The following is a 12809-nucleotide window of genomic DNA, read 5'->3' as shown; positions in this document are numbered from 1 at the left end:
CCTCTGTGATCTCATCGAAGCTGCAGTCTGTCCTAAAAGAAACCTCTGTCCTTGTTTGTCTTACCCACGGGACAGCAGCGATCTCATCACGCTCATCAGAGGCTGAAATGCCATGCAAAGCTCTCAGCTTGCTTCTCTTCGTGTTCCTTTTCTCCACAGCTTTGGTTGGTTATTTCTACCTCTTATTCAACGATGACTTTTAGCACAAGTAAATGGCTGAAGGGGACGGAAACAGATTTATATCTTATCACCAATAATAGCAGAGCTGGATAAAATGCCATCTAGGCAGGTTTGGTTTGGTTTTTCTTAATGTGCTAAAAGCATCTCTCATCAGCAGGAAACAAGGAGGTTTCTAGGAAGTCGCACAACGCCCACGAAAACAGACTTTATCTCATCGCCCCTCTCCGGAGCAATTTCACCGAAACAATCCCCATCCACCCGCCGATTTTTAAAGACGCTCAATGTCCTTTTTCCGTCACCGCCCCTCGGTGCTCCTCGGCCACCGACACCGAGCACCTTCCCACGGGCTGTGCGTCCCGCGGCCGTGCCCAGCCCGACTCCCCCGCCCCGCGACACCGGGCACGGACCGCCGGCACTCGGGAGCGCGCCCGGGACTGGGCGTCGGGACTGTGCCCGGGGAGTAAATCAGGGGAGCGGGGACCGCGGGTCGGTCTCGGGAGCGCGCCCCGGCACGGGGTCTCGGGACTGTGCCCCGGGAGAGTTCGCAGGGAGCGCGCCCTGGGAAAGGGTCTCGGGAGCGCGCTTGGGGGCGCGCCCAGGGCTCGCTCTCGGGAGCGCGCGCCGCCCCTCACGGCCGCGGCTGACCCCTCCGCGCGCCGCCGCCGCCCCGCCCGCGCCGCTCCCCCCGCGCGCACGCGCCCGCCGCGCCGTGACGCCGCGGCGGCGCGCGGCGCCATGATGTAACCCGCCGGTCCCGCCAATCGGAGCGCGGGTAGGGCGGGGCCGGCGCCGCTGGTTGGCTGTCGCCGCCACCCCCGCCCCGCCCCGCGGCCGGCGGCGGGGGGGACCCGGATGAGGCGGCCCCTGGCGGCCGCGGCCGTTAAACGCCGGTGGGGCGCGGGCGCGACCCCCGCGATGGCGGCGGCGCGGTGAGGGCGGCGCGCCCGGGGCAGCGCGGAGGCCCGAGGATGCCGCTGCTGTACGTGATCCTGCTCTCGGCGCTGGCCGGCTGCTGCCTCACGCTCCTGCTCCAGCTCCTGCTCGTCTACAGGAGGAAGCCCGAACCCCCCGGGGCGGACGGAGCCTACGGCGGCATCGTCTACTCCCGCGTGGCGCCCGAGCACGGCCTCAGGGAATACCTGCAGGGCGCGGAGCCGGCCGGCGGCCCGGCGTCCGCGGAGCCAACCCCCAGCCCGGCCCCGGCCTCTGCGCCCGCCGCCGCCCCGGGCCCCGAGCCCGGCCCCAAGCAGCAGCAGCAGCCGCCGCAGCAGCAGCAGCAGCAGCCGGAGCCCCCTCCGGCCCCCTCCTCCCGCGAGGAAACGTGCCACTTCCTCAATGCCATCTTCCTCTTCCTCTTCAGGGAGCTCAGGGACACTGCCCTGGTCAGGGACTGGGTCATCAAGAAGATCAAGGTGGAGTTCGAGGAGCTGCTCCAGGCCAAGATGACAGGGAAGGTGCTGGAGGGGCTCAGCCTCAGGGAGGTCTCTCTCGGCGATGTCCTGCCCGTCTTCAAGTCCGTGAAGCTCATCCGGCCGGTGGCCTGCAATGAAGAGGGCACTCCCGAGGAACTGGGCTTTGAGGTAGATCTGGAGTACAATGGTGGCTTCCACCTGGCCATCGATGCCGACCTGGTGTTCGGCAAGTCGGCCTACCTGTTCGTGAAGATCTCCCGGGTGATGGGGAAGCTGAAGCTGGTCTTCACTCGCCTGCCCTTCACGCACTGGTTCTTCTCTTTTATGGACGACCCCGTGATACTCTTTGAGGTGAAATCTCAGTTTGAAGGGAGGCCCATGCCTCAGCTCACTTCCATCATAGTGAACCAGTTCAAGAAAGTAATTAAGCGCAAGCACACCTTACCCAATTATAAAATCAGGTGAGTTGTTCTGCGTCCTCAGCCTTACTTTGAGTGGTTTGCTCTTAATGGGTATTTAGTGCGATACATTGCTTGTCTGCTGGCAGAAGTTTTCCATGAAAGAAAGGATCAATTTCCATTTATAACAGGTGAAGAAGCCATTGCACAGTGAGGTTGTTGCATGCCCTCATCTGGGTGTAACTAACGTGGCAGAATTCCTACGTATGAAAAGTTTGGGGATGTTGTGACGATTGGACCATGATACCCCTCTTTGGAAGAGGTAGGAGGATGGTTCCATGGAGAGTGTGTGCGTTTGGGGAGTTCTGCCACTGGTCAGCCACCAGGGCAAGACTTGTGGCTTATGCTTACCTCTAGAGGTGAGGTGATGATTACTTAATATAAGAAAGGGTAGAGTTCACAGTCTAAGGAATATTTTTGAGATCCCATGATACAGGCAGTCCACTTATTTTCTGGTCTACTGAATTCCCTCAGTAATTTTGGGGGGAGTTTGAAAGTTGATAAGGGAAGTATCGCTACTGCTGTGGTAAGCAAAACTTTGAAGAACGTTTTTGGGTTTGCTTTTTTTTTTTTTTTTTTTTACAGTACGTTTTCTTTTACAAATGCACACATTGCAACACAGACTGCATCATAAAGTGAATATAATGAAATGTGCACTGATACTTCTGTAGCTGAAGTGGCATGAGGCATACTTGCTTTGTTTCTGTCCTTTAATATTGATATTGAATGTCTTACCACTGCTCAGGTACTGTTTCGTTTCTGTTGTGTCTTATCATTCTTAGGATGCCACGTGTCCTTTCTCTTTTGTTTATTCTTTGTAGCTTTTGTTATGTGTGAAGGATTTTAGGTTTGTTTACCACATTCTTCTGCAATAAGCCTTTTCCCTGAAATTCATGAGAGATGAGTAACTGAAAATGCTTGTTTGGATTTTGAAGTGTAATTAGCTTTGTAGTGGTGTAATTTTTGAAGCCTTTTCAGCTGGTTCCTCTGCAACTGAATTTATAAGTGCTCTCATGAAAGTGGATTTTTAAAGTATCCAAGATTTGGATAGCCTTAACAGGGCAATAAATGGTTTTTTCGAGTAATGTAGTGGTTCTTTCAAATTTTGAGGTACTGAATTGCTCTCCAGAAGAGAGCAATCCCTGGACAGCAGGGAACCTGTCACAGCAAGTTTGCTTCCATTCTCTTACTGTTTGGGGAAGAGTGAAGCTGTAAACTGTGGAGAGGAGCCCGCAGGAGAGGTTGGGATAGCCCAATCCTGGTGCAGAGTCAGCACTAGCAGCACATCTAGAAAGTACAAGTGAACTTTGCGCTCCCTTGACAAGTTTTTAGGGTTCCTGTCCAAACTATGATGATGTTCTCCTCCCCTTCAGCAGATGAAGACAGACATCTTCACTTTGCCTCTGAGAGATGCACGTGGACAGTGAGGTGTTCTCATCATTTAGTTGGAGATAGTCAATTTTCCACGAGTTTCTCAAACTTTCTGCCACCATGAAGAATGAATGAGGCATGTGTGAGGGAGTGGAGGGGCAAATGAGGAAAGAAGCAGAGTGCAGAGCCTGAGACAGAAATGAGAAGTGTGATGACAGAAGGTAACTGACAGTAAGAATGATATTGTGAATTGATATATGATATTATAAAGCATAAATAATTATAAAATTAAGAAGAATTAACAGTTAACTTAAAGTGTTCTCTTTGGTTAAAGGAGTTGGAAATCTGTGAATGCTTCAGAGGAAAATGCAGTATCATAGCTGATTTTCACACTAGATAGTGGGCTGGTAGCCTGCTGTGTGCAGTGCAGCAGTGCCCAGCTCTGATGCTTTTGACCTTTACATTTTATGCCATATACTGACTGTTTCATTCCAACCTCCTGTGTTGTGAAGGGGGCACTAAGGCAGGACACAAAGCTGAATGCACATTAATGGAATTGTCCTGAGGAAGGAAGTTTGGGTCATTGGTGTCCCACCTGTCCATAACATGGCCTTTAAAGCTTCAGGTGAGAACCTTTAGCTATCCACAGTGTCCCAAAGTTTTGTAAAACACAGTCTGAAACTGCAAATTCTTCCCCAGCATGTCCCAGCTGAGTTTCGGCAGGTGAATCCCCAAACCTGCTAACAGCTGAGTAGCAGCAATACACTCTGAGGTGGTGGCAGAGCTGAGAGTTCAGGTGTTACTGAGAGCTGGTTTGGAAAATCAAATCCCTTGCTGATAAGAAGCAAAAGTGCAGCTTTAAACAGAATGGTAAGATTACATTGGATTTGGGATCATGGTATAATAATATATTTCTTAGCAGAGAATATATAGGAGAAAGTCTGGAGTTTCACAACTGCTTAATAACCTCTTACCTTACTTAAAAGTTTCTCATCTACATGGAATGTGATTATTCTCTCCCAGTTTTTGTCCTGTTGCCTATATGGCCTTAAGTACACAGCATTTGTTTCTATGTGTAGTTCAAAACCTTTCTGATGTCTCCCTACCCTTGCTCAAGTAACTTTATAAATAAAACGTTGAATAGCAGTGGTTACAACGTTGTAAACAAAAGTACTTAGAGTGTGGGGGATTCTCTCTTCAACTGGTTAAAAGGGGCACTTTGCTACTCTGTTGGCTTCCACACTGAAGCCCACAAAAGAGTTTTATCTTGTTTCAAAGTGTTAATTAGTATATAAAAATATGCCTTTTTCTTTGCCTTTTGTATTTGGCAATTTGTAGAGGTTATTACTGGGTGGTGAATGGCGTATGAAGAGAACTTCCGCCAGCAGTTCATCTTGAACATCCTGTAACTAAGTTTTTGTTATAGATCCTAGCCTCCTCTCTTATTTAGTTAAAGAACACTGCATTTAAAAAATGTATATTCATATGTGTACTGTCTGTTGCTAAAGCCAAATTACCACACAAGTACTTTGTATTCTTTCCAGTTAGGTACAGATTTATGCAGCACAGCAGTGATGAGTAGGATCATATTTTGTATCATCCATTTCTACAGACTTTGTGTGATCTGCATAACTGTACCTTGAAAGCAGGGAATGGCATCTTGCATTCCTGCTGCACTCCTTAGAGTCTATAGGGAAAGGCAGTATAGCCTAGTAAGTGCATTTAAAGTTTGTCTAGCATTTTAAACACATTTTTCTCCATAAAAGCAATTGTCTACTAATTGAAAAGGAAGGGTTGCACTTTTTGTCTAAACTAATAAGTTGTAATTTGTGTTTTACTCTAATAGCATGTAATCACTTTTCTCTGTCTCTTTTACAAATGTATTTGTGTCTGGCAAAACACCCTATTTTGTAGCTGCTCTGCCATTGAATGGAAATTGCTATCTTGTGTAGTACAATTTAAGTAAATCCCTGCATGTAAGGGTGCTGGTAAAATCCAGTGAATGTAGGCTGGGTTTTTTTGGTTTGTTTTTTTTTTTTTGGTCATCATTGATAAAGGATTTATGTATTTCTATTGATAATAGTTAAATTTTTGTCATTAATATTAATGTATTTGTTGCTTTAAAATATAAATGCAAACAGCTTTTCTGCAAACATTTTGTTATGTCAGAGCAGTGTCTGGTTCAGATGTGGGGAAGATCTAATACAACCTTGTTTTCATGTAGATTTCTTTTAATAAACCATGGCAGTGAATACTGTCAGCACAAAGTGGAGTTTATCTGGTGGCCTGAGTCCAGCCTTTGGTTTTTCATTGTATACACTCAAACAGTTCTTTAATGCTATAGACACTGTTCATGTTGGTTTGAACTTTATCATGTCCTTGTGTTAGTTCTCTAATGAGCTCTACTGTGCTCATTAACCTTTTATTAAGTCGCTTATGGTGACAGCCTTGCTGTGCCCCCCCTCACCTCAGGTTTATCAGTACACTGATTCTGCTGTGTCTATCCTGTTCTTAATAGTTGGGTGTATTTTTGCTCTTTTGCACAGCTCCTGATTTTGCTTTTACATTTAGTTCCTTCTAGGCAATAAAAATACACTTTGCCATAATGAAGATACAGAGCCTGATGTGTATATATAAAGTCCTTTTTCTGCCAAAATTGAGCTTATTGGTGTTTCTTAAACAGTGATGTGAAAAAACCTGATACTGCCTTTTTCTTAAATTGCACATCTTGCAAGTTCATTCATTCAGATTCTAAACAGATCAGGTGTTGCCTAAGCAGTGTGGGTCAGTTCTGTATACTTTAAAAACACTTTTTTCTTTAGCTTGTTACATTAAAAAAACCAAATATTTTGTATTGATACTAGCCTGCTTTGGGAAACTCTGCTTTATTTTAATGTGTGCTACCACAGAGGGGAATAACTTTCTTTTCTTTATAAATAGTCTCACAAAGCATTGCTTCTACCATTTCTGTATTGGGTGTTTAGATGACCTCCTCTGGCTTCCAACATGAATTATCCTTAGAACTGATCATTTGCAATATAGTCGTGTTAAATAGCTTTGTGCTTTATTTGGAAGCTGGGGCTATATTGAATTTCTCTGGGAAGAAAATGAGACAAACCTATTTTTATTTACCATTATAGAATGCAATTTGAGAGTTACATAGTAGTTTCCTATTTTTGGCAAAACTTAAGTCTTGAAGTAATGTAAATAGCTATTGATTTGAAATGTGTTCTACAATAGAAATTACCTCATAATGAGGAAATGGAGGTATTGGAAAAAGTATAAAATTAAAAAAAGTATGTATTATTCATATGATGACCAGAAATATTCAGATCTTGGGACTGTGATCATGTCTTTGCTTCAGAGACCTTTCTCTGTGGATGCTGCAAAGGGAGGGTTTTTTGTTTGATTTTTTCTTTTTTTTTTTTTTTTTTTTTTAGTGGATTTCTACTGTAGTTGATATGAATCTCTCACTGGTTAAATTTGTAAGCACTCCTGTTTGAAGTTCTCATTCCTACTGCTGCTGAAAGGAAAGAGGGGTGGTTTATTTGTTTGTTGGTTCTATTTATTGAGTTTTTTAACACCATGCCTATTTTAGATACAAAACTCATCTACTGTACAAAAGCATGAAAAAAGCCTCCAGGATCTGAGTCCTTTTCTGCTCTGCAAGAATTGATGGTAAAGCAGCACTGTAATTTTCAGACTGTCCCAGAGATACTGCCTTGAATGATGCCAGCACAGACTATTCTGCTAATGGCAAAGTGGTGATAATTTCACTCAGTAGATCTGTCTGTAGTCAGTACTTTCATGCTTGGAAGATTATCTTAGTAGTACATGGACAAGTGGTTTTTCTTAGTGTTAGAGGAATTGGATAAATGGGTCTGTAGGTAACCTGACATGAAATGAGCACAACCAAACCTCAGAACAGTAAATATTTTTATTTTTTCTGAGGCTGCTACATGTAGAAGGAAGCGTTTGGTACTGCAGGGCTTTTTACAGTTTTATTTTAGGAGAGCACCATCATAAGCATACGTAATTTCTGGAGGGTCACTAAGTACAAGTTTCTTAAGATTGTATGAAATTATATGGTACAGTGTCTGTATGTAAACCTTATGTAGCTAGCAAGTTCAAATCCATTAGTTCTAAGGGTTTTGAAACATTTTAGTCATATTCCCCAGTTTCAGCACTTCATGAGTTTTTACACTGGAAAGATTGAGTTCTGAAAGAATGCCAGTTTGAAACTTATTCATAGTAAAGTCAGATTTAATGAGTGACCAGCTACATACCAGACATTTCCCAGTATACAGGTGGCATTCTTTTCAGCTTAAGAGTGAGCCTTTTCCTGTGGTTAGTCAACAAATCTTGCATTTTCTATTCTTACCTACAGCGGTGAGGAGCTAACACATCACTGAGTTGAGACAGATTAGTGAAAAAATTTGGAGACCAGAGGTATGGGACAAAGAAAAAATCTAAGTGAGGGGGAAAGGACTATGTTTTGGTGATTTGTATCTGCCTTTGCTGCAGATGGAAATCCAGCCAGCATAATTGATCTGAAAATAGGACCTTCTGCAACTTTCCTTCCTTGTGACAGTATATAAAACACTGTACCATAATAAAAAAATTTACCTCATTTAATCCTTTGCTAGTTTCTATTTAAAAGTTACTTGATCTTAGTCCTGCAGTGAACTTTCATGTGGATAGTGAATAAAGACTCTGAAAAATCTGCTAAGATTTATTTAGTACTTGATGGTGTTTTGTATACACCAGCATTGAGACCACATTTCTGTTCATCTGGAGTCTGATCTTGAACTGATCATGCTGCTCAGTGAACACAAATACGGATATTTTTATTCAGTTGTCCTAATTTGTGTTGCTTTCAATGCATTTAAATAAAATACGAAATAAGCAGTAGTAGTATTTATTTTTTTAAGGTAGGTTATTTCAAAATGTGCATCATATAGGAGTTAATGACTTTTCTGAATTGTAGGCACCTAAGAAATGTCTGGATTTGGTTCTGAGCCTGTCTGCTGGAGCAGGGAGGTGTGTTCAGGCTCTGGAATTGGGCTTTTCTGAACCACCTTCTACAGGCTGTATTATGATTTTTAGACTCTGGATAGATAGTATGATTAATGTTCCCCACTTGTCACATGGAACTGAACACTGTGTTTTCATGGGGAGATTAATTCAAGGAACAAAGACACAGAATTTACCTGTGAAGATGTGTAGCTAAAAGAGCCTTCAGGAGCTCATTGAATGTAAAAATGTAGGAGTGTTTTTTTGTCAAACCTATTTATATATTCTAAATGCATGAAACAGTTAATCTTTTACTGGCCAATGACACTTGATCAGAAAGCTCTAAGAAGCAGCCTGGGTAAGGACAGTAGGTTTTAGTGGGGTAGAGCAGTGTAGTGTTGGTGAAGCTCAGTCTCAAGCTGCTGGATTCGCTATTGGAGCTTGGCCTTTCATGGTCTGGCTTTCTGTGGGAAGCTGCTTATTCTGCATTCCTGCAGAGATGGCCTGAAGTCACACTTTGCTCCTGTGTTTACAGTTCATGTTCACACTTGTTTGATTTAAAACTGTTTCAACATTTGGGTATTCTTTATATTGTTTTTTTCTTTAGAGTATAGTAAAAGACTTTTAACACTTCTAGGATTAATAAGCTTTATTTTCTAAACTGAGTATGGAGAGAAATTAGCAACCCACATAGGTGGGTTATATTAATAGATAATTCATGTCCATCCCAGTCTGTTAAAATCCCTGAATTGTGGAACTACATAAAAACTTTGCATTGTGATCTCAGACTGTCCTTTCATCCAGAAAAGAAGCAATGATCCAATGTGATGATGAAGATTCCTACACTTGCCCAAAGCTATTTGGGTACATCTGCTTCCATAAGAACCCTTCCTTCTGGAGGTACTCCTACCTTTGTGGAGCCCTGCCTGAGTTACTAAATTGTCTCAGGACTGCTGTAGGACTCAGCTGAAGGCTGGCAGTGTTATAGACCTGTCTGTGGCCAAACACAGCTCTGCAAACTGCCAGGAGATGCTGTGCATAGCAGAGAATAAAAGAAAGAGAAGGAAAACCTTAAATTTTGTGGTGTAAAAAAAAAAATCACAGAAATTGTTGTTCAGCCCTGAGTTGGGCTCTGGAGAGCTGCTTGGTTTGCTATTTTTTTTCCCCTCTACTAGCTGCTCTAATTCATTTTGGCTTTAAAACTATTGGGTACAACTTACCTTCATAACAGTTCCCCTGTTCAATGTTGCTGAAGTTCAGCAGAATGGCCTGTGAGGAGCTGTGTCCCCAGCCCTCTCCTTTAAAGCTGTTTCATAAGGAATTCTACTACAGCAATAGAGTTCATACATTTTTGAAGGCATACCAGATGGCATAAAGCTCTGACTGAAATAGAGTCAGTGATCAGCTGATGATAGTTAATCACACTGTTACACACACTCAAAGATAGTAATTAATTGCTAGATATGACTAGCATAAAATTAAATTAGGATAATCATTTGGGAATTAATTTTTTGGCAGTTTTTTCTTGCTGTGGCTGAAAACCTCACAAGGGCTCTGAGATGTAAATTGAAAAAAAATATTTCCTACTTTCTGTCTTCTAAAAATTATCTGATGATATCTAATGGAAATCATAACACATACTTTGGTCCTGACTTTCTTAACTGGGACCTAATGCTAAGCAGGATATTCTCCTGCATCAGTGTCAATGGCAGCATTGCTATGAAAAATGCTCAGTCAGCAGGAAATGTGTGTAAATATTAAAATCTACTTTTGTAATGGTATTAAGTACAAGATTGTGGTGTTTTCCAGTGGAATGAAGATAGTAATACTGGTAGTAAAACTACTACCATATATGTAAAATGCTTTAAATTATGCTTTAAGCTGTGAAAAATATCCTGTCACTTATGTTTTATATGTAGTATCTTAAAGAAAACCCACTGAGTAGTAAAAATTTAAATGAATGTCACTTGTGTAGCAAATTGTTTCAACCACTATTAAACCATTATTCCAGTTTGCCTGAGCTTAAATATGAAGATCCACTCTTGCTGTGACATGGCACTGGGCTTCCTGGTGGTGTTTGCATCACCTCTGAATGATCTGGCTTGGTGAATAGTTCCTAAGTAATTAACCAGAGGAAATGACTCCAAAAACTTCAAGTTGTGTGGTGTTTTGTTGGTTTGTTTTTGTTGGTTTTTTTAAGAATAACTGCATACTTGCTAACAAAACTTGATGCAGTATGTTAGAAGAAACAAAACAAGCTGATGTTTCTAAGCAAAGAGAGCCCAGTGAATTAGAAAAGGGGGTGGGGTGGGAACAGCAGTGTTAGGCAGTGGTATTGTTCTAAAACAATATTACAAAAACTTAGATCGTTTTTTCTTTTCCTCTGTTCCTCTGAATGAAGGGCAAATTAGAGAAAGTATCCAAATTCATAATTTGAACAGCTGCATCTATCAAATGTAATCACAAGTCCTAAGTGTAACTTGCCACGAGTGATGCAGGATTTGGAAAGTGCAGGAATCCTTCCTGTTAATTAACCTCACAAACCCTTCCTGTGTTTGATTGTCAACAGTGGTGCCTCAGGTCATGTCCAGACTGAGCCTCTGTGTTACTTGATCCTGTTTACAGTATGGGTCTATTAATAAAATGCTGTGACTTGCCTGTGGTGTCATCTTTGCTTGGGGGACAGCTGGCAATGGACATGGCCATGGTGTGTCCCTCGGTCCATTGGTGCCCTCCCCAGCACTGCAGTCCCTGAGCTCCCTGCAAACCAGGCCCGGAATGACTGCTCCTCACAGCTGCAGGGTGAGCTGTCAGTCACCAGCTTTGAAAATGCTACTGCCAAGGCTGAGCTCCCAGGCTGTGAATTGGAGCATCTTCTGTCTTGTCAGAAGTGACTGCGTAAATGTAGATTGAGGAGAAGCTTGTGCAGTTCAAGCATTTTTAAAACTGACTGGAGGAGTGAGGATAAACCTTGGGAAGCTCTCTTGCCTAGAATTCACAACAGATACAAATATTTTTTTCACTTTCAGTTTACAGCTGTCAGAGACTCCTTTCAGCAGTGAGACAGTTGTTTTCTGTTTAAGCACCCTATAAGACATATTTTTTCACATGGGTATAGACTGGGGTTTAGAGCAGAGGATTAAAACTCTTCAGCTCAGCGAGTGAGTCATGTTCAGAGCTCAGACTTCTCACAGAACATCGTCATCTTTTTACTGTAACCAGGATTGCAGACCGGTGATGTTTGGATAGACTTGAGACTTCCTTATGGTAGAACAATCTGCTGAAGTGAGCAAAAGCCAATGTTTGCCTAGAACCAGTCACTGGGACCAATCTCTAATCCATCTGGCTGAAGATAGAGTTTTGGTGTGGCTTGGGTTTTATTTGGTTTTTGTGTGTGTGCTTTTTATTCTTTGTTATTTTATTTTCCTACTGCTGTTTTCCTTGACTGCCTAATACCTGGTTGCTAAACCACACCTATTTCTCTTTCAGCTCTACATGAACATAAGCATATTCTGTGTTTTCTGTCCCATTTGGAACCACAACAATTCCAGCTTTTTGGATAGACAGGGAAGTGTTTTGTCTTCATCCTGTCTAAATTACAGCAGGTTTTTCATCCCTTAATTTGAATCACCAGAACCTGAAAATTCAGGGCTCAAACAAGTATTGACATTTCTTTTAGAATTTGGGAAGCTAGAGTTCCTGAAATTCAAAAAAGTATGCACTTGGTCAGTTTATTCTGGTTTGTGCTGATAAGAAAGAAGTTCTGGTAAGGTTTATTTCTTACCTGTGGTTATTCCAATACAGGCAGTAAAACCATATCATTAAGACTGTCCATGTTGTATTTGCAATTTCTGTTATGTAAGCAGGGAAAAAACTATAATATTTTTTGAAGAAGCTACTAGACTGCATTTATTCTTTTATTTGTTCTTGTGGAAGTCAAGAACAAATTGAAGTTTGAGAAGTGTCTTGTCTTAAGTGTATGATTCAAGATATACCTCAGAATTACTGAGAAGAAAAAAGACTATTTTAAAAATCTGGAAATGTGTGAAACTTCTTTGAAGAAAAAAAATAGTAAAATCCTTGCTTTGCCTTCTTTTTCTTTTGAGATCTTGGTTTTAAAAAAAAAGGGGGACTGGGACTGTTCATATATTGAGACCTTGTGTGTATGAGCCTCCTACATATGTGTGGCAGAATATCCTGTAACTGTGGGTGGGTTACTAGATCTGATTTGCAGTTTACCATAAAACTTCCTAGAAAATAAACACTTTCTTATTGCAGTGTTTTTTCAGGCTTCTTGTCAGCCAGATTTTCATGGCTTTGAGTAAAGCTGAAATTAGTCGTATTCGTTAAAGAAATCTAGTATAATTTGAATTGT

The 12809-nt window shown here is 42.3% G+C and overlaps 1 protein-coding gene across 1 annotated transcript in view; it reads left to right on the top strand.

Moving 5' to 3' along the window:
* Positions 1–1044: 1044 nt before the first annotated feature.
* PDZD8 (PDZ domain containing 8) overlaps positions 1045–12809 on the top strand; it is a 52309-nt gene continuing 40544 nt past the window's right edge. The window contains exon 1 of the mRNA XM_015633321.2: positions 1045–2053. Within this exon, the coding sequence (XP_015488807.1) occupies positions 1149–2053 (905 nt within the window). The 5' untranslated portion in view covers positions 1045–1148. The remainder of the gene's footprint in view (positions 2054–12809) is intronic.

The sequence above is a fragment of the Parus major genome, chromosome 6 (genome assembly GCF_001522545.3).
Source record: "Parus major isolate Abel chromosome 6, Parus_major1.1, whole genome shotgun sequence".
Classification (NCBI taxonomy): Eukaryota; Metazoa; Chordata; class Aves; order Passeriformes; family Paridae; genus Parus; species Parus major.
Note: the sequence above shows the minus strand (reverse complement) of the source record. Positions and strands in the feature narration are given on the sequence as shown.